This window comes from Sinohyriopsis cumingii, chromosome 14, assembly GCF_028554795.1.
Source record: "Sinohyriopsis cumingii isolate HCF-2022 chromosome 14, ASM2855479v2, whole genome shotgun sequence".
Classification (NCBI taxonomy): domain Eukaryota; kingdom Metazoa; phylum Mollusca; class Bivalvia; order Unionida; family Unionidae; genus Sinohyriopsis; species Sinohyriopsis cumingii.
The window spans coordinates 714,102-737,972 of NC_142974.1; the positions used below are offsets into that span (position 1 = coordinate 714,102).

The 23,871-nt window shown below is 34.7% G+C and overlaps 1 protein-coding gene across 1 annotated transcript; it reads right to left on the reverse strand.

Annotated features, from left to right (window-relative positions):
- Positions 1 to 900: 900 nt before the first annotated feature.
- Positions 901 to 23,031, reverse strand: LOC149783073 (A disintegrin and metalloproteinase with thrombospondin motifs like). Its single transcript, XM_089933342.1, has 7 exons — positions 22,965 to 23,031; positions 18,480 to 18,573; positions 17,776 to 17,853; positions 15,250 to 15,407; positions 11,036 to 11,079; positions 4,200 to 4,308; positions 901 to 1,000 (listed from the first exon to the last, which is right to left on the reverse strand). Exons 2-7 carry the CDS (start codon positions 18,486 to 18,488, stop codon positions 901 to 903), a joined length of 498 nt encoding a protein of 165 aa, XP_089789468.1. The 5' UTR covers positions 18,489 to 18,573; positions 22,965 to 23,031.
- Between the last annotated feature and the right edge of the window lie 840 nt (positions 23,032 to 23,871).

The window sequence follows — 23,871 nt, forward strand, 5'->3', positions numbered from 1 at the left end:
GTTATTCATTCATAATCTGAAGGTTGAATTGTACTATTACTAACGTAAACATGTTCATGTAATTTGACTTCTGGCCGTGAGTTCTTGAAATGTCAGGCTGACATAAATTCAGATTGACAAGTATTAAAGTTCATGGAGATGTCTACGAGTTGACGATTATTGTAGAAGTAATATGCGACTATTTTGTTTCTGAAACTGCGTTTTTTGCTTTTTATATAAAAGATAAATTACAAAGAATTAGAATTTGTAGTATTAATATCAGTCTTGGAAGACACTTAGTCCTATTTTTGTCTAGGGAATTCATTCATTTATTTCAGTAGTTCATTGTAATGATAATGTATTCGGCTAATTTGGATTTATATCATTTTTGGAAATACAACGATTTCTTTTAAAGACATTTTGGGATTAAATATTTGTTATTCATCAGTTCTATTGGCAGATCAATACAATAGCGAACTTCATTCTGAATACCATTGGAACACATTTGGATTACTCGGTAATTTGGACTTGATAGATGTCACTGAATTGTGTACATTTATTGTTTACATATTATTTTGAATATAATATACTCGGGTTTCGTTTGTGAGTACAGCGTTACCTGGATGTGGTTTATCTATATCATACATTTTATTTCGATGTGAAGTGTTTGCAATAGAAAAAATACCTTGAGCGCACAGACCGTGCATTGCAACATAGGCTGTGTAGGTATTGGCTCATCGCAGAGTTAAACATTACATTACTGAAAGTCTTTTCAGTGAGAAGTCCACTTTACGACGCGATATGTCCAGCTGTAGTGCTGTGAAAGGGGTGACGGGCTGAAAGGATTGGTGGAGTGATAGAGCTATGCTTCTTGTTTGCACCGTATTGAAGGCATCGTTTTAGACATGATGATAATTTGAGTTAGCATATACCCAGTGTGCTGCTGTCATTGGCGAGGTTGGCCCGAAAGGCGAAAGTGATTTTCTCGTGGCGAGTGACCAAGGCTTCGGGACCAACGGTTCTGCAGGGAAGAAGGGGTTCTAAGGTGCTGTAGGCAGACCGAGAAGGGCGGACCAATCGTGGTGGCTCTTTTACCATCCGGCAGAATATTCGGGCTGAAACTCCTTGTGGTGAAGAAATGGACGCCGCAAGATAATGTTGCAATTTTACAATCAATTATCACTATTTTGAGTGGACACTTGTCATTTATAACTATTTGAATGAAAACTTTGCATTATCACTATTTGAGACAGAACATGTTACAGATGAACAAATCGTGAATCATTTTATCATTATTTGAGTAACAATTTGGTCATTGTTTATGTGAATCATTTATCGCTATTTGATATCAATTTGGTCATTGTTTATGTGAATCATTTTATCATTATTTGAGTAACAATTTGGTCATTGTTTATGCGAATTATCATTATTTGAGTAACAATTTGGTCATTGTTTATATGAATCATTTTATCATCATTTGATTACAATTTGGTCATTGTTTATGCAAATCATTGTATCATCATTTGATTACAATTTGGTCATAGTTTATGTGAATCATTTTATCATCATTTGATTACAATTTGGTCATTGTTTATGTGAATCATTTTATCGTCATTTGATTACAATTTTGACATTGTTTATGTGAACCATTTTATCATCATTTGATTACAATTTGGTCATTGTTTATGTGAACCATTTTATCATTATTTGAGTAACAATTTGGTCATTGTTTATGTAAATCATTTTATCATCATTAGATTACAATTTAGTCATTGTTTATGTGAACCATTTTATGATCATTTGATTACAATTTGGTCATTGTTTATGTGAATCATTTTATCATTATTTGATATCAATTTGGTCATTGTTTATGTGAATCATTTTATCATCATTTGATATCAATTTGGTCATTGTTTATGTGAATAATTTTATCATTATTTGATATCAATTTGGTCATTGTTTATGCGAATCATTGTATCACTTTGTTTGAACAGTCATTAATCTATTTCTTCGTATCGGTTAATTTTTTTAAATTGCAAATCGTTCCAGTGATGAATTGTAATTTTCTCATTGTATTAAATATCTAATATATTGATTTGTTGTGCACGAGTCTGGTCTTGGCTTTTTTCTACCTTTTAATGATGTATAAGTGAACATCGTTTTCTCGTTACCGTTCTTTGTGTCTTCGCTATGATCTAACACCACGCCGGTTCATCTAGTTGCAACAGAACATTTAGGGATCTTTAGAATTTCATTAACCAAGGTGTTTTTAATTTCTAATTTTGTATTTTAGGGAAAAAATGTTTCGATTTTCGGAAACTTGTAATTTAAAAACATTTTTGCTACTCAGTTTCAGACCATCGAGTCATGAACAATTGAAAGCTTTTTCAAATACTGTTCTAAACTAATCAATAAATGATATACCTTTATCTACAATTAAACAACATATGAACAAGTGATTTCTTCCTAAGTACACAAAATTGTATGAACTATTTAAATCAAAAAATCCTTAATTTTTCCATTGTGAAATTAATGAATCGTGTGCTATCAAGTCACTATTTCTTCTTCAGACTCGTGATTTAAACAAAACAATAAAATCATAAAGGTTTGCATCCTTCATTGAACTATATGATAAAGAGATTATGTGTCCTGCAAGTGAATGTTTTATCTTCTTTAATTGTCAATTAAGTCTTTACAGTTTTGTATGAATTTTCTTCAGTACTGACATATAATCTACTTCTACCTTTTTAATTCCACATCAGAAAAGAATGAATCGTCACGTTTACCTATATTGATAATACTGCGGATGGCTTTGTCATGCCAATATCGAAAATACTTCTACTGTGACCCGAATATATTATCACATTTGTGAAAAGTTAACAAATGTTCAATTGTTTCATTTCTCAACTTCTGAGTAAATCACTGCCATGTTACAACATTTTTCCAGAACTTGCTGGTATGAGTTTCGACCAGTAAGTGATTAATATGTCATCAAAAAGAAAATATTTTATTAAATTGATACAAGTTCACGATATCCATTTATGTTTGTCTTTTCTCATAATGTTGCATCATCAATGCTTTAATAAAATAAAGTTTAAAATAAATTGCGTGCACGTCTTCAACCTCTGTTTACATTTTAAAATCTTACGTCCATGATTTTCGATAAACATGAGTTATCTCCCTTACAATTTAGGTTTATCTCTTTCAAGCTCAATCTACAAAGTTTATATATCTAAACATTTTATTTACTTTTTTCTGCGCAACTGCATCGAACGACACCTCTGAATATGTAAATTAGAACAAGGTGAGCTTATTTTATTCTTTCAAATAAAAGAAAATATACAGCATTTCAATATTTACAAAATGAATCTTTCAAGAAAACAAATTAAAACTATGTATGTATTGTATGGTCCAAAATAATCATCTTTCTCTGCATTTGCATGCATAAGATTAATGTTAACTTTTGCACTCGTTGAAGCCAAGAATCGAGCATGGAACGCCAGAATCAGCAAACAAGTGAATGAAAATATGGATACAAAATGTTCTCCATGAGCCTACTTGCCTGTGTCCAAGTTCGTGTGCTTCAGTAAACACCGTCAGAAAATAATCGACTGATCTGATGTTTTCTTAAATCGATACAAGTTCAAGATATACCTTTATGTTTGTCTTTTCTCATAATTTGCATCATCAATGCTTTAATAAAATAAAGTTTAAAATAACTTGCGCGCACGACAAAACTTGATTTCCTTGTCTAAAACCTCTGTTTACATTTTAAAATCTTACTTCCATGATTTTCGATAAACATGATTTATTGCCCTTACAACATAGGTTTATCTCTTTAAAGCTGAATCCACAAAGTTTATATATCTAAACATTTTATCGATTTATTTCTGCGAAACTGCATCGACTGACTTCTTTGAATATGTAAAATAGAACAAGGTGAGCCTATTTTATTCTTTCAAATGAAATAGAATATACAGCAATAAATTTTTACAAAAAGAATTTTTTTAGAACCTTTTTTTAAAAATCTGGATTTATTGACTGGTGGTAAATATTCATCTTTCTCTGCATTTCCATGCATAAGATTAGTGTTTACTGTTAACATACAAAAAAATTAATGTTTGCTCTCGTTGAAACCAAGAATCGAGCATGGGACGCCAGAAGCAGTAAACAAGTGAATGAAAATGTAGATACAAAATGCTCTCCATGAGCCTACTTGCCTGTGTCCAAGTTCGTGTGCTGCAGTAAACACCGTCAAAAAATAATCGACTGATTGGATGATCCCAACTCTGCGACCAATGTTACAGATATCTCCTGGGTAGGCAAAACCTGAAGAAAAATGAACCAAATCACCAATATTACAGTTTGCTTCCGCTGGGTAGAAAAAACCTAGAGAGAAAATACTAGACATTTTAATTACATTCCTGTCAAGACTTAAAAGAAAAAGTCACCAATCCATGCAGAAAATGTATTTGAATTTATTTCAGTAAGTTTAGAGACTTGAATTCTACGTAATTCATTGCGTACGAACAGCAAGTCCAAGCGCGAAATGTAAGGTTTTTGCCGAAATAGTTATGCTTACATAAATAGGGATACTATTTACATATACTGACTATACCAATGCTGATTTACAAATTTATTACCCTAGTGTATGTGATATTGGAACTGAATTTAATGATGATATTGAGGAAAGAACTCAGTAATTTCAACAGTTTGTTACCCTTTCATCTGGTGGAATCAAATCCAATTTTTTTAAATATGGTGTTTTAAATTATCTTCATTCATCTGATCTATGTGGTGTGCCTTAGGACACAACAATGCAAGTAGGACTTTTAGTCCAAGGCATTAAGGGTAAAGTTCATTGCCATAGAACACACCATAGCAGGTCACCAAGACTGATCCGATGTCAGTTGTGCATTATATCGTGTGTGCTTATGATGGCAGTTTCAGTTTGGTGACAGCGTCCTATTTAAGCTCTTTAATTCATGCCTAATGCGTGTGGCATTACCACAAAGAATTTCTAAGAAGAAGATGCTCTTCTGACTGAAACGTGTGTCTATTCGATTTCATAAGAGCGCTGTTAGGCGTTGTTTGAGGAAATTCAGAAAGGAATAGAAGGAAAAGACTACGAACACGCTACAAATGTGTGTGCGTTCACAATTGGGACTTCTACCACAGCCTGTAGCTAAACAAAAGTGCTCAGTCAAGCAGCGAATGTCTCTCGTAAACTACAGCCTCGATAGTAGTAACGTGGGGCCCCCTATTGACAATGGGACTTACCATTAAAAACAGAGTCCCGGCACTCTAGGGACTATGTAAATTTAACATGGAGAAAATTGCTGGGTTACTCTAGGGACAAGGGGAATTGAACATGGGGAATAGAGTTTGGGTCTGTCTAGGGACAAGGGGAATTGAACATGGGGAATAGAGTTTGGGTCTGTCTAGGGACAAGGGGAATTTAACATATGGAAATTGAACATGGTGGGTGTGTATAGCGTCAAGGGGAATTGAACATGATGGGATTGTCTACTATCAACACAACGTCGCTAACGCGTACAAACCCGAAATATACTATCCACAAAACGTCGCTAACGCATACAAGCCAAAAGTATACTATCCACACAAGGTCGCTAATGCGTACAAACCCCAAATATATCCATTTTAGTCTAAACCATTGTAACTTAATTTTCGGGGATATGTTTATTTTTCTTTAAATTCTGGGACAATTTCGTCATTTAACGTTACTTTTAGTCACATCCATTTTGTCGTTGAGCATTTCCTTGATTATAGCTATTTATAGCATCATTATAATTATGCAAATTTTTGAACACCCCAGCAAGAGTTCAGGTCTTGGTAATGCTTTATATATAAATCTCACGCTTGTACTAGTGTATGTATGTCTCTGTCTCTGTTGTGTTTGACCCTCTACCATCATTGTCCCTAGACAATCCCACCATATTCAATTCTCCTTGACTCTATACAGACCCACCATGTTCAATTTCCATATGTTAAATTCCCCTTGACGCTAGACAGTCCCACGATTTATTCCCATGTTAAATTCCCCTTCTCCCTAGACAGACCCAAACTCTATTCCCCATGTTCAATTCCCCTTGTCCCTAGACAGACCCAAACTCTATTCCCCATGTTCAATTCCCCTTGTCCCTAGAGTAACCCAGCAATTTTCCCCATGTTAAATTTACATAGTCCCCAGAGTGCCGGGACCCTGTTTTTAATGGTAAGTCCCATTGTCCTTAGGGTGCCCCACGTTACTACTCTCGATCCTACCACTGATTCCACATGATGCGCTTGGACGAACACTGAAGAAGACGCTCGAGCTGATGACAGACATTGACTTGTGTCTGTTTGTCGAGAATAGGTACCATAGTCAATCAGCATAACATGAATGTGAGCAACTCAGTGAGCCCAGGATATTACAGTGTAAGTGCTGTTAACTTGTTATGTGATCATCAGTGCTGTTTAATGAACAAACTGTTGCTAATTTTATTGATACCATTAGGCTAGCCCCCTGCGTACGCCCATACTGGTAACTGTTAGCAATGTTGCCAAGATTTCTCAAAGGTTATTTAATTTTATTGTTTTTGAGGCAAGGTAAACACATACAGCACACTCCATACTTCGATATTCATCGCTCTATGCCTATTACAGGTCTGTAAGAACGTTCTGCCATAGATGTGGCCTATTCACTGTTGTCGCGACTTGACAGAGGAGTAGCTCAACAAGCTCTGTCAACTCGAATCCCTGCCCTAAGAATGTTCTTAGGTTGTATCTGAGTACCATCAGAAACATTTTGTAGTGCCTTTCAAACCAAGCTTCAGCACTGGGTCCTGATCGTTTACCTCTTTACCGCTCCTCAGTGCATACATAACTTCATCAGAATATGAGAGGTTATAGTGTCATTTCACAGAACAACTGATAGCGCAATAATTAAAGAAGATGTAAACCGTACAGCCAAGAGGACAGTTTGGCGGATGACAGCAATAGGTTATATGCCCGTCAACTACATTATCTAACCGTTCAGGACCGGTACAAAGTAAGCATCCGCTGAGACCACTCAGTGCTATACCTTGTACTCGCGACAAGAGAAAAGCAACATTTCTTGTTCGTAATGATGCCCAAACAACCAGTCTGTTCCAGAACGGTTACTTCGCTCCATAATGCTCTACGCAAAGTGGACGCTAGGGTGACCATACCTCACACTCTGGCAGTGTGTCGCCAGTAGTTGCGGTATGGCTCCCATATGTTCAAGGTCGTGGTAATTTTTGTCATCTATTGGTCCCTGCTTATATATGTATATATGTTCTATTCGTTTGAAATCCTCCTTTACGGTCGAGGTCGTAGTCTCAATGTAGCGAACTGCGGCATCTAACGTGGTCAACGGTATCGCCCAACCATGTTTTGCGGCAAGTAAATAGGTCGGCCTGGTTCACGTTCTTGGGGTTTGAATATCAGAACGCTGCCGGAAAATCCTTCACATTACCAGCTTTTCAATCCACGCCCAGCAAACACGTCTGAAACTTTGGCGCCTTCTTTGGGATTAAGATGGATATAGTTCGTTCTTGTGACACGGAGCTAGAGCATGACTGGGGTCGACTTCCCTCGTGGTCGGACATTGTTTGATCACGTAGCAAATCTTTTACTACAGCAAGTTTCTTCCAGGCGGCAACTACGTCTTAGCCTTTCATATTGAGGAGCTAGCATTATTTTCCGAGAAAGTGATTCTGTCTTCTCTCACACACATCGTTTTTTTTTTTTGTTTTTACTGCGGGTTTCTCTAACACGCCATTATAGCATCAAATCAGCTGTAGTGGGAACCAACAACAGTACGTACCTGAATCGGTGGTATTAGCTGCTGATGCTTGCCACAAAGGTCTGGAAAAGTGGATTCACAAGGTGATAGTAGTTGTCATTCGCTAGACGGGGAGTAACAACTACATACAACAGATCACACAAAAACGAACTCGAGCGAATCTGACATCTGGACCGCAGTTTATTTATTTATAAGCCATAGGTTATTGCCATATCTTCATCGTTTTTTGTCTACCGTTTTAGCTGCCAATCTATCTAGCAGCACCTAGGTTAGTCATAGTTTTTGCCACAGTATTTCTGAAGTGTTTTGAGACAATCACGGATCCCCTGCCATTTGTAGCACATTGTCTAGAGACGCTGTGATATGTCAAAATATAAAACCACCAGATTACATCAGCTCAATAGCGGGGCTGCGTGGACAGACTGGTTGGACACTGAGATTGCAGAAACGTACCTTTCCTAAAAAAATTCTCAGGTACCTCTTGAAGTAAGGCATCGATGACATCGCGCTCTTTCAACGTGTCTCTAAATATGTCTTCGCCTTTGCAGTAAAGGCGATCTGTCTGCGACGTCTTTTCGAAGAAATCGCCAACAATCACGCTGTACTTTTGTGTCATGATCCAGACGCTAATGTTGGCATGATTGCCGATAAAGTTGAACTAAGTGATCGCAGTTTCTTCATTTCGGTACCTGCAATAAAGGCACACCCGCTCAGTACAAAAACATGGTGGTTTCCTCAAACGTTTTAGGTGGCGCGCAGAGTTGGGCATTCATATCATGGCCCTCAGCGTTGTCAAAGATATTCCTCTGTCTGCAAATGTGGTGGTCCCATGATCTATCATACACCTTTCTGGGCACATAATATGGCAAATAACGACGATTCAATGAAAATGGCATTTAAATACCGACTCGAACCGTTCGCAGACAAACACGTTCATTGCTCAGTGTGCCAGCAAATTACCATGAACCCCACGCAAACCGCCCAAAGCTCAATGTCAGCTACAATACGTGGCAATCTGAATGACCGGACTCTTAGTATGACATGGGTTCTTTTCGCTTGCTGAAGTCAAGCGGCACAAAACGCTTCCACTCAAGTATGGCAAAAGCATCGCCTGCTCGGACACTTATAACGCATGTTTTGGTGTTTAGCATACTCTGACGTGGAGAAAGACCAAAGTAAGTTCCTAGCCCCATCAAAGAAATTATAAGGAAAATAAGGTCGATCTTGCTGGAGAAAGTAGGCAATGTTATCCATGGAAACACAGAAGTACTTGTTTTCACTGTCCCTGTAGAGTTCGTCGCCTCTCTCTGCATCGGATAAACCAGACAACAAAATTCCCCATCGCGATACCACCAACGTGCTGTTGTATTGGCTTGTATTGTATTGTAAAATGAAAAGTCTGAAGACAATTGGTCTTCGGCTTCATTCCACTGCTTTACCTTTTGCATTAGTTATAATTTCTTTGAGGCTTTAGAATGGTGAGGTACACTTCAAACATCATTTGAATATAATAGAGCGATGCATTATCTTCAAGTGACGCTAAAATACATCCAAATATTTACAGGAACCTTGGAGAAGGTTTGGGCTACAAGTCCTGATTCACACTAACCCTGGTTAATTGAGTAGAAGATTTCCATGTCGTACTGGTGAGAATCACAACGAAGAAAAACACATATAAGAAGTTTCTTTCGGCAACACAATTTTGAAAGTTTTGCACTGAGTGAACTACAGAATTCATTAACGTTTGTAAATGCACATGGTCCATTATATCCAGTATTGAAATGCAATCTCTGAGGACAATGAATGTAAGAATACGCTTTGGGTCAAATGGACTATCGTCCATAATGACATTCTATACGATGAAAGCAAAGTTCAGCTATAATCGATGGGAAAAAGTATTGTAATCAGATGGATAATGCAGACAACTTTACATCTCACAGTTCGCTTCATACCTAGTCTACAAAACAAGAAACAAATAACCAACCAAACAAATAAAAATAAATAAACCATTGCATATATGTATAAATGCGTTATGGTCTGACAAGAATTCAACACTGTATTATCTATATTATGGCAATTGAACGTAAAGGCTTACACGGTAAATACATGTACAAATTATATTAAAAAATCGTTATGAAGATATAGCTTAAAATAAACGTAAATACGAAACAAATATTAAAAGGTAAGATTTTTCAACTTGGTAACCAATATATGCAACTTAGGATATACTTAGGACAAAGGGTCCACGTTTTTCTTAAACTGCATTACCTCAGACTGTTTTATCTATTCGTATATAATCACGACGATTATTCATTAAAACCTCTGTTTCTCAAAGTCAAATCAATACACGGAATACTAATCCAACAGAAATGAGATGAATTGATATAAGTGTTTAAGCTTGGGCCAGGGTAATGATGTGTCATATCCAGTGAGATCTATGCAAATGTAGCGAGTACAAAGGGCAAATATTATGGTCCATTGCTGAAGTTGGTAATATTCTTCTAGGAAGAAGTTATAAATTGTATGTGTGAGTGTTGATAGAATTACAACTTTCCCACCCACGAAGATGACATTCCGACCCATATTTATGTTATTTCAATGTTTCACATATGAAGAATTACCTATTGTTTAAATCAAAACAACTCTAATTTGTCATGCGTGAGTACACAACATGAATGGAAATATATACAAAACTGTATTCAAATCAGTTCAGTTGATTTAACGATATAGTCATTTGGTTCAAAATATTCGCGTCGATGATCTTGGTGCAAAAGTTGCCATGATGGTTGTGGTTGTGGCCTCAACGTGTTTCAGTACTAACGTTGCCATAATGGATGAAGTTGTGAACTCAGCATGTCGCGTCAGGTCATTGTTATATTGTTATCCTTTAGAAATGATGAATGAAAGCACATGCCAAAATCGAAACATGTCTTTCTCTTGCTGGATTACTTTGTTAACCATAAAAGGTGATCTCTGGAGACAGGTTACCCTTTGTTGAACATAGTAAGTATCACATACATAATCAAATTTCCCAGTCAATTTTGATGTATTATTATAAATTTGTAACACCTTAAAAATTATAACCTTGGCAAGTAATGATAATTAAGAATTCTAATTGGCACTTAGTGGAGAAGGACATATATAGTTATAAACTGTCAGAGAAAAAGAGAGACAGACAGACAGACAGATAGACAGACAAACAGACACAGTGTGTATATCTGTACATACCGGAAATAGATTCATTGTTATTGGTACTCTGGTACAGTTCATATCTAAACAAAAGAAATATTGGCATGAATTTGTTCAATGTCTTAGTTACAGACAGACACTGCTATTTAATTATCATTTACAGATAAGATTATGGTATTCGTCGTGAATGTATTAGAGAAAGGTATTTGAGACACATAATGAAAACAATGAACATTTTCATTAAATGAGGGACAAATTGTTGTAATGTTTGAAAGTAGTGTTACTGTGGGCATGTTAGAATTTGGTATCTTATATGACTTGACCCTCGAATCACACACGAATTTTTTCAGGTGTGTGTTTTGTTGTTGAGGGGGATGGCGAAAGTGTGAGTCTTTTCTTTGTTGGCAAGTGAAGGTATTATATTACAGGTGCCGCAGTCAGGATTATAGTATTAATTGTATCTATCCTGCTGTAGAAATATTATTATATATTGTCATTACAATATGCTAAATATTTTCCTGATATCGTTTTTTCTGTAGCCGAATTAGTGGTAGAATATTTTATACTGGTAGTTAGTATGGGAATATTTTATACTGGTAGTTAGTATGGGAATATTTTATACTGGTAGTTAGTATGGGAATATTTTATACTGGTAGTTAGTATGGGAATATTTTATACTGGTAGTTAGTATGGGAATATTTTATACTGGTAGTTAGTATGGGAATATTTTATACTGGTAGTTAGTATGGGAATATTTTACATTTACTGCGGCAGAATTAATGTAATAATATTTTGTATATAAAACAAAATACTACGGCATATAAACATGGAGAATAATTAAGATTAATGCTCATAGTATTCTGTAAATAATTATAAGTATCATTGATTCTGAGATTAATATAACTGATTTTTTTTGGTAAAAGGCTACATTGTTGTTTCCCTTAAATACATCCTACAAACTTGTACGAGACCCGTTATCTGATGTTGTACAAGAAAAGTAACGAAGTCGTTGACTTTGAGTATACCACAAGGTACAGACAGTGAAAAGAATGAATAATACATTGATGAAAATACCGAAGCAAGAAGCGAATGTAGTAGCAGTAAGCATCATCGAAGATCACCAACAATAAATTAATTATAAAGATTTTTAAAATAATACTTAAAATTACTAATGGTACTCTGGCGTATTTAAAACATTAATGGCACTCTGACGTATTTACAACAATGATAGAATACGCTATAAAGTAATTACATTTCTGTGAAGAGTTATTTTAATGCATGGGATACAGAACTCATACTCCAGGATGGTAAAGTACTCGAAAGGAATTACAAGTATAAAAACAAAGACTTCGCTAGTTCTGACTTCTAGAATGTCGGCGCACAGTAGTTTGCGAGTTCGAGTTCGTGTGATGCATAACAAAAAACGGTAATTGTACAGTGATTTAACGAAGTACCCGCGTGAAGAAGGCTTTTTTCGCAGAGGAATGTCGTTTTAAAATCAGGCTGACACGGGGCGAATATCTTGGTTGCGAGACACTTACCTGCATTGTAAAATTACCATTTGTGATACAGAATCACTTACGATTAACAAGTGGGATATTATCAACTAACATCAAATACAACCTCAAGTAGTAAAATGTCTGTTTGTGTTAGCAACTAGCAACATTTATTGTTAGGAAAGATAAACAATACATCTTATAAAAGAACATAATTCTTAAATTACATACATACATACATACATACATACATACATACATACATACATACATACATACATACATACATACACTTTCTCATATATACCAGTATGCCTACTTTCACTGTTGTGCCACAACAGTCGCCCTATAGTCAACATCCGGTTAGCCCGGCGGTGCAACGTTAACGGTACAATAACCATCGCCACATATACAAAGACAAAAGATTCGAAATGGCGAACGGAGATCGATTTGTTGTTACTATTACCTATGGATGAACGATCTTTCTCGTTTGCTTAACCGAATAAGAAAGCACCATGGTAAAATACTTCCATGCGGACGTTGCCTGCATTTAGTTTAGCACAAAACTGATGTTATACAATCCTGACTTTTACTGCGGTGGAATTAGTGAAAAGTCTCGGCTTAAAATCATTCCAGAACCAGGCAAAAACATTTTGAAATTTAGCAAACATACGTACATGAGACATCCATATGTGTTGTACGCTAACTTTGAATGCATAAACGTTTTAGAGAGAACAGAAGGTTCCAACGTTCCAGAATTTATAAATACGTCGCAATTCTGAGGGACAAATTATATGCGGGTTTTGCTACAACGTAGTCAGATGTGAAGAAGCAACTGTGTCGTGGTCAGGATTAAGCTGATGTTTTGCTCAAAGGTCTCGAGGTTACGACGAAATCGTTCTGAAAACAGATCTGATATAACAACAACCCATGCATTTTTAATGCAAGCAGTAGCAGTATGACATAGGTGGTAAGTTTATGACTTAGATGATGATAACATTTACGGTGATTTTGTTCTACTTGTTCACGAATATTTGGTTCAGTCGGGTGTTGACAAACCCTCGCATACACTTAAATATAATCTTCGTAAGGGTCAAACAGAAATGAACAGTTGGGACCACTCTGATATGCCAAATCCCAGTCTGAGGCCAGCTTTGAGTTATAGCATTAACACATGAAAATGATCGGTCGCTGAATCTATAGTCTGGAATAAAAATACTGAGGGATTCTTTCTTCAAAGAGGAAATCGAATTCACCGTTGAATCCACCACGGTGAAATTACCAAGAAAATATGTTAAACCATGATTGACGCAACTGAGAAGCGAACCATGTTGACTGTTGTTCAACGCGGATGCGTTTATTGTGTAACATTTCTTGGACGAAGACGAGAATGATGTTATTCATTAGTGTAATCAATATGGTTTTACATGAACGTACCGCCAAGCCTCAAGAACGCACAGTAGTAGAAAAGTAAAATAATCCCCAACTTTTATGATTGTAAGATATTTGAGCAATTAAAAAGGGTAATTGGTTGGAAGTGCGTGTGTGTGTTGTACCTGACCAATGTCGACCTATCGACCAATTAATCTAAACAATCCTGTTATCAATAAATAATTTTAATTGAGCAACATTTGCAATATAAAATCATCCAGAGAACCGACTTGCACCTGAAATACAAACGCCTGTGTATGGTTGTAGAGATTATTTTCAGGCGTGCCTTAGCAAAAACAGATAACCTTAAATGTCTGGAATCACGACCACGACAACTATAATAAGTTCGACAATCAGAATTGTTATCGGGGCTCTAAGAACAAATCATATATGCAATTGAAAATCCTACTATATTTGAATCTGAGTATAAACAAGAAACATATTTGCTTCTCTTCTTCTTTCGAACTCAAGGTCCATTTAAAGCATAACTGTATCAACCAAAAAATAAGGTTCCTGCAAAACACGATTTCCTGAAACTGTGATGATTTCGGAAGACAAAAGAGTTGATTGAAAACAAGTTTTACACATTAAAAGCAACATATAGAGACGCACCATTAGTGCTTTACAATTTCTATGAAATGGCATTCCAGTACAAAACGCGCTGTCTGGAATTCCTACGATGCAACACATAATCATGATGTCATTAAAGATTATTAAATTTTCCCATTGTTTAATTAACGATATGCTTTATGAAAGGAATTCATTTCGGCATATAATGTTTAAAGTGCACACACATTTGAGCAGTTAACGTTATCATTGATAGCATATTGAATGACGTTGTATGATTTAGAAACCTTGATGTCTCTGAAATGCTGTAATACCTAGATACCGCTTTTTGTACCGTATTCTTGACGTAACTTATTATCCAGAATAATTTAAAAAATGCAATATTAGTGAAGAGAATTGCTACTTAGCCTCACACCCACACCCAGCCATTCAAAACAAGATGTTTGTTTAACCTTAAAAAGTTGTGATCATTTATTATTTAAATCTTTTTAAGATAGAAATTATATGAAAAATGGAAACTGAGCGATATCTGTGCCTACATAAGGAACTATTAGTCATAAATATTGTAAACACCATTAAGTATTCATCACAATTAATTGAACCTTTTGCAGACAACAGTGAATGTAGTATTCCGTTATTTGCAGCGATTCTGATAGGAATTAAGCTTTATTTAGAAAAAATGGAATGGTGTTTTGGGGCGTGTTCCGCGCCTTGTCATCTTTTTCTCAACTTGAACGGTTATCAACGTTGAAAACTTACTTTGTAAATAGAAATGCTTCGTCAAACACATGTGGAAAACTTATTCCATTGAAGACGTCCCATTGAACAAGATCTTTCAGATAATCATCTGCATTAATCACCTTTTCATTGTTTACTTCTTGCACTTTAGACTTCGTGTGCGGGAACTCAGACTGCGTCTTTAAACAAAAGAGTAAGGAGAAGATAAACTATTTACTGTGGAAAGTCAGTTTCTCTCGGAATGTAAAACTTTTAAAAACTGAAAAAGGTGCAGAAATTATTTCGACTTAGTTACAAATTAGTATGATCGGTAAATGTTTGAAGTACATGAGAGAGGTAAAAGTTTTTATACAATGTCTTTTTTTTTCGGAGTGTATTTTCGTGGGCGGACTAGTGTTGATGTATTCTACCCATACAGGGGAAGCAGTTGGTCCGCGAGCTTCCAAATGGCTACTTTTCATAAGGTACAAACATAAAATGTACCATAATAAAAAAAAAAACACGCACACATAAGAAACAGAGAGGGAGGGTGTGACAAAAATAGATGGTTAAACAAATAAGTTATTCTTCATTATGTTTACAAGGCAATAACTAACAAAAAGACTTAGGTCAGCATATACATTGTTATTTGAACTTAAACATATATCACATATGCATAAAACATATGCATTCACATAGTCATTTTCAGGCAAGATATGCGTTGCTAATATGCTAAAAGTATCTTCATTCCGCATAGAGAAATGGGGTTCAGACTGGGCGAGTCTCTCTCTCTCAATAGATTGGACATACTTTGTCCTACAAGGTAGCAGCTCACCAATAAAGGATGAAATAGCAAGATATAATTAAAAGAATAAGCTCTTATTTGATATCTGTGTCATGTTCTTACGTTTCTAAATTGACAGACTGCTCCGGTGGCCTTATGGTTAGAGCGTCAGCCTCGGATGCGGGAGGTCGTGGGTTCGATCCCCGGCCGAGTCATACCAAAGACTTACAAAAATGGTACTAACATCTGCCTCGCTTGGCGTTCAGCATTAAGAAGTTAGTGTTAGGACTGGTCGGTCTGGTGTCAGGATAGTGTGACTGGGTGGGACATCATGCTACATGTCTGCGGCATGATGCCCCAGTGCTAGACATCACTATAAACTGCCACAATGCAGACATCGTAGCGTTAGGACTGAAAAATTGTTAATGCTACGTTAAAAATCAAAATCACATCACATCTAAATTGATAGCATAATCAACTGTAAGGCTACTATACAATGCGCTCCTAATAAAGGATGCAATAATAGTTCAGTTAGGCTAAAATCTACATGAAACGTAATGAGTAATTTTCAACAATATTTCAAGGAGTTATCAAGAAGTTAAATTGGAGTATGCTGTTGGTGGTGATTTTATCTATCTGTAATTCTGAAAACTGGTAACCATTTTTAACCAACTGAATTTAAACTAATTGTGATGATTACATTTAATCCATTTTCACACGTCATTAATTTCAATATTTAAATAGAAGATGGAAAAGATTAAAATAAAATGATCGAAAGGCTGCCAAAATATCTTCGCCAAGAAATTTTTTCCTCATAGAGTAGAAATTGGGTGACAGGTTGGTAAGATTTTTAGAATAACAGAAGAGAAAAACTGAAAACATAAATTATCCAAAAGATCCATGTAGGTAAGTTTTAGTGAGAGAAGAGAACTAACTCAAACATATATTCTATCTGGTTTACGTTAGTAACATATATTAAGATAAGAGATTTCGGTAAAGCATTAAAAAACATGGTCATGCACTCTACGCCAATCGTAAAATCTATACAAAATACACGCTCATGCACTGTGCACCACCTATGCGATTGATGCAACCTACATGCCATTCACTGTACACCACCGCTGTAACCCATGCAACCTACATACTCGTGCATTATGTATCACCTGTACAATCTACACAAAGTACACGCTCATGCACTCTACATTGCTTGTACAATCTAAATAACTTACACATGCACGAGACACCACCTGTCGAATCAATACAAAATACACGCTCATGCACTCTACAGCACCTATACAACCTATGTAACCTACACGCTCATGCATTCTACAGCACCTATACAACCTATGTAACCTACATGCTTGTGCACTCTACAGCACCTATACAACCTATGTAACCTACACGCTTGTGCATTATACGATACCTGTACAATCTATACAAAATACTCGCCCATGCACACTACACTACTTGTAGAATCTATATAACTTAACACGCTCATGCTCTATACATTCCCTGTACTATCTATATAACTTACACACTAATGCATTCTACACCACCTATATAATCTATCAAACTACATGCACGTGCACTATACGCCAACTGTACAATCCATACAACGTAAACGCTCAGGCACATTTACACCACCTCTGCAATATATGCAGCCTAACCATTTAAAATTTGTGTGATGAAAGATTTACGCTGTATCATGTGTTCACCAATAAAGCGTACATTCTATCCATGCGCTCAAGAACGTACAAGAAACGATATTTCAAAATATTTCTTACCTGGAAAATATAAATTGATCTAACAATCACACTGATTGATATATCAGTATCATTTATTCCTTTGTAGAGCAGATCTACCTATAAACAACAAAGAAATATTTCTCAGAGTGATTATAATTTACGATTCTGAAAGGAAAAGTACAAAATATGCTTTCGTTTCATATCCTTTTCTGAGAATTTACAAACATAATACACCAAATAAGTGGCCCCTTTAACAATCAGACAGGATAAGGAAGAAAACTGAATTATCAGCGTTTCTAATTAATTTGTAATGATAATTCATTTGAACTTTTATAAACCGGATATTGCTAATGCCAAGAATTTAGTCGTTTCAATAAACTGCTCAATATTGGAAGGTATGTTTATTATTCTATCTTTTTGTGACAATAGCCTTTTGCAGCCGGAAATAGAAACCTGTTTGCTGAGGAAGCGGGGTTACATACGGCACTCCTTCGGACAGTTTCACTGTAACTACATCTTCAAAGCCTAAACTATTAATAACTTTCAATCTATTTTTAAGACATTAAATCGGATTAGTTGTGTCCAATTAACGCAAACAATCCTTTGTTTGAAATGCAATCAAAACGAGATCTGGTAGCTCCAGCTTGATAATTCCATTCCAAATCACTTTTTCTTTTAAAAGTATCCAGTATGTAAAGCAATTGAAGGATGTCCGTGTAAAATGTACAATATACAATACTTACACCGTTCATAATGTGTGAGTAAAATTCTCTTATCCTGCGTTTGGCTTTAGTGGGTATTTTATCAGGATGTTTGGATTTTACAATAGTTAAAAACCTGTAAGTAGAGATGATGATCATTAATTTACATTAATTAGCACATTTGATTCATCGATATATATATATATATATATATATATATATATATATATATATATATATATATATATATATATATATATATATATATATATAATAGATTACAAATTACATCACTTTCGAAATGTTGGTATAAAGCAATTTGATATATTGATGCTATTGGTATGTCAAATCTCTATCCTCCCATGGCACGTTAATGCACATATATAAACATTCTTGGAACTATATGCTATTGATTCTAGATCAATGATGAATTTCCACTCATTAATCATTAGTGACATATGAAAATGACGATAAAAAGTATGAATAATTCACGTCTCCTAAATGAATTTAATATGGTACACAATTTCATCATAATCCTTTCTGCTTTCCGTCCCCTCCCCTCTCATGCATAAGGGACAACATACGCAGAAATCAGGATTTAAAGAGAAAATGAATTTGGGCAGAATGTAAACTTTGAAACTGAACTTACACCAAGTGTAACCTACACGAATATGGTTCGTCGTGACGGGATGTACACACTTTCCTTGGGATTTATCTACAGTTTTGATATAATCAATGATACAACGTTGCAATACCCTGCTGACAATATCAGGCATACGATTTGTAATGTATTTAATGTTTTATTGTCTTTGTTTTTTGCGTTGTTTCTTCAACCTATACTAATGTTCTAAAAATCAATTAAATATGTAAATGCCAAAAGGCCGCCACCCTCTCACTCTCTCTATCTGGACCATCGTAGCAAGATAAGGGCGAAAATCCATGAGAAGGCATGCGTATAGGAATTTCGCTTGGAATTTCGCTTGTGTCATACGACGATATCTCTGGACCTATGCATGATGGTAAAAATTAAGTCAAACTGACCAAAGAGGGAGAGAGGGGGTGACGGAAAGAGAGAGAGAGGGGAGAAGAGTCGGTAGTACTGTCAATTATGTCAATTAAAGCAGAATAATGATCAGCTGTAAATATATTAAATATTTCAGTTACCTCTTGTTGGTTCGACATTTTGCTTAGTACATGAATGGCGGAGAGTTCAGTGTTTTTAGTGCTGTACTTTCCTTATTAAAACCATCGTTCATGTTTAAATTATAAGTGAATCTTATATTGATTTAATCAATGTGAATAAAATAGAAACTAAACAAAACCCAAAACTATCAACTTATCACTCTGCAAAGGTCACTGTGAATAGACACAAAAGGCACAGAACTACATTTTGTAGCTGACACACTAGGTTGAGATGTGAGGAATTCATTCACACGGTCAATACACAGTTGCCTGTTGTCAATCTTAACTCCGTTTAAAGAGCAAATATGTGTATTTATATGTGGTATAAATAAAATATATGTATAGCATGTACGCTATATCAATGATATACCACTCGATGTATAAAGATTTCATTAAAAGAGAACTCGGCTTGCCTCGTTTCCTTTTAATGAAAAATGTATTCATGTAATGGTATATAATTGATAAAGTGTACATACTATATATATATATATATATATATGTTTGTGTGTGTGATTTTAATTAGCACTTTTGATTCATTTTTCATTGTAAACTTTATAATTCAACTAACACTTTCCATTCTTTGATAATTATAAATGTTATAATTTACCACATTCAATTTTTCGAGTCATTGTTCATTAGAAATATTATGATTTAAATTAGCACAAGTTATTCATCGTTCACTCTAATCGTTATTAATTTAACACACTGGATTTTCGTTATTGATAAACGTCATGACTTTAATTACTGCATTGGATTTATAGTTCGGTATACAAGTTACGACATTAATTAGATTAATTAGTACACTTGACTAATCTTTCATTATAAATATTATGACTTTAGTTAATTGGATTCGTTGTTTGACTTATGTTATGATTTAAATTAGTACATGGGAGTCATCGTTCATTATCATTTTTATCATTATAATTAATACATTGGATTCGTCATTAATTATAAATGGTATGACTGTAATTAGCACAATGGATTCATCTTTTATCACAATTGCTAATCTCGTTTCGAAATTAGCAAATGAAGTTTACATCAGAAATTCGATAAAAATTCCACACAACGGAAATTTTCTCATATAGGCTTAAATGCGTACAAAGAGAAATTAAACACACCCGACAGTGGCACGGATAGATAGATAGATTTCAACTATTGAAAGGTCAACTAAGAATTTTCTTTTTTACTTCTATCCAATTTTGACCACAGACGTTATGGTCAGTTGCAATCAATCAATCTAAGGTTTGTACTAAAATGTTTAAATAGTTGTTTTACTTTTCTTTAGTTTTATGTCAGAACAATATCTTTGCATCATAAGGTCCAAATGCTGTTTCTTCTTATCATTTATACTGATATTTACGGTTGATATAATACAGTAGCTAGATCATATTTTGTATCTTATAAGGCAAGTTCTTTAATTGTAAACTATCCACCTGTAATCATAATTAATAATATGTTTAAATTAATAATAAAACACACTGCTTACAACCATTAGGTTCATGATATATACAACCTGTCTGGATCTGTCCAACGTGTCCCCGTGTTCTACTTTTGTTCACACCTTGTAGCCATGGTCTAAGTTCCAAAGGTCTCAGGAAATATTTACTACAATTCACTAAATAATTTTTCGTATTTGTCAGTGTATACGGTAAACATATTCTGAAATGTTATGTAAATTTAATGATTTCGCGACGTTTTGTTGAGTTAAATCGCGAGTAATGATTTCACATGGTTTCTTGTGAATATTCCTCTAAACGCACCCCAATTAATTTTCCTAAGTTCCCGATTTGATGTCGAATCCCTTTGAAAATAAATTAAAACGGTGGATAAATGTAAAGGTAGATAGATATATATAGATGAACAGAAGGATATACAGGTGGATAAATATATTTTTATTTAAATACTAGTAGATAGATAAATAGATATTTGTTTAACTATTAGTGGAGAGATAAATAGATAGGAAGAACGAAAACTTTTTGAGACTATGTCATAATAGAGGTAAATAGGCATGTAGATAGGTAAGTACATAACTTGACCGATAGCTTTATAGATTATTAACTACATGCTTTTGTTATGGGTACGGATAGCTAGGTATCAAGTATATTGATTGATCAATGTCAGCATGTAGTTGTCACTGCAAAGAGATTACTGTATAGATTTGGAGAAAATAAAGGAGATGTATCGGTAGATGAATATATAAATAGATGCGACTGAATATATTTCCATGATACAGTATAACACATAGTAAAACGATTTAAAACTGAACATTTCAAGAAAGAATTAAAAGATAAGGATAAACTCAAAATGTACGAGATTACGATCGAAGTTGCTCTTTTAGTGGAAATGAACATTTAATACCAGCAGCTTAAAGATCCAGTCTGTGTTAACTATTTTCTTAAATGATTTTTACTGCAGTTTCTACTGAAATGTTAAAATAGAAGTTTTCTTTGTCGTTGCATATGTGTGTTGGTAAATACCCCTCCATCCAGTGGCGTCACTTGGGTTGGTATGACCCAGTGCGGTAGCTCATGGTGTCACCCCCATGGTCCTCCTTCCGTAACAGACCATACAGAATGCTTAGTAATGTCATTTTGGTGTCACCCCCTCTGATGGTGTCAGCCGGTGCGGTCCGCACCCCCCCCCCCCCACCGACGCCACTGCCTCCATCCTAATGCGTATATTGTTTTCCGTTTCTCCTACATCCTACTTTTTATAGTTCAAGCAAGGCACTATATGGAAACTATTTTGTGTCTCGCATGAAGAGTTTAATTTTTAATTTCTGCTTTTTATGTATCTACATCGGCATGCATTTATTAGTGAAACTGATTACGGCTAAATATATAAATAATTGTAAGTAAGGAGGTATCTAGGCAAATAGATCATAGATATATAAGAGATAGAATCTAGGCAAATAGCTGATAGATATATAAGAGATAGAACCTAGGCAAATAGATGATAGATGTATAAGAGATAGAATCTAGGCAAATAGATGATAGATATATAAGAGATAGAATCTAGGCAAATAGATGATAGATATATAAGAGATAGAGAGCTAACTAGATTGGTAAGCATGATCAGTAAAAAGATTGTTTTACAAGATTATTGCAATATATCAAGACATATGGCTCAAAACAAGAGGTACAATGGCAGGTGGGTAGGTTAATAGATCAACATATAGATATACGCATAATTATCACCAAATTGGGTTAAATATTCTGGCAGATAGATAACTATTTAGTATGGCATAGGTCCTAAGTATAAAACTAGATATATAGCAGTATGTATTAGTTTACGAGCTTACTCATAGATAAATATGTCTGTTTGTTATCCAAACAGTTCACTTACAAATCCCATACTCCTGAATCTAGTAGTACAAGGACCTCAACATAATACTCTTTCTTTGGACTGCGAATTGTTTCTGTGGATGGAATTCCAAAAGAAAATATATATATATATATATATATATATATATATATATATATATATATATATATATATATATATATATATATATATATATATATTCGTTTTGAAAAGTACTATATTTTAAAATTAAACAATATTTATTTTGAAAAGTCCCATATTGTAAAATTAATGTATGATATAAATCTGTATAATATTTTACTTTTATTCTTGTGTAATTCTGTCTACGTTAGTCTCCATGTAATATATTATGTTCTCCATGTAACATGTCTTGTTATTCCATGTAAAATGCCATGTTATTTTATATAACATGTCATCTTATTCCACGTAAAATGCGATGCTAATTTATGCAACATGTCATGTTATTCCATGTAAAATGCGATGTTAATTTATATAACATATCATGCTATTCCATGTAAAATGAGATATTAATTTATGTAAAATGTCATGTTATTCCATGTAAAGTGTAATTTATTCCATATAAAATGTCATTTATTCCATGCAACATGTCATGCTATTCCACGTAAAATGAAATGTTATTTAAATAACATGTCATGTTATTCCATGTAAAATGACATGTTATTCCATGTAAAATGACATGTTATTTTATATAACATGACATGTTATTCCATGTAAAGTATAATGTATTCCATGTACAATGTCATGTTGTTTCATGTAACATGTTATGGTATTCCATGTAAAATGTCATGTTATTCCATGTAAAATGACATGTTATTTTATATAACATGACATGTTATTCCATGTAAAGTATAATGTATTCCATGTACAATGTCATGTTGTTTCATGTAACATGTTATGGTATTCCATG

What these genes read in the sequence shown, in the direction of transcription:
- LOC149783073 (XM_089933342.1), bottom strand. An exon ending in GAAGCATTTCTATTTACAAA is followed by an intron (nt 11,080 to 15,249) that starts GTAAGTTTTCAA and finishes TCTTTTGTTTAG; the next exon opens with ATATGAACTGTACCAGAGTA. An exon ending in GCACACGAACTTGGACACAG is followed by an intron (nt 1,001 to 4,199) that starts GCAAGTAGGCTC and finishes TCTTCCCTGCAG; the next exon opens with AACCGTTGGTCCCGAAGCCT.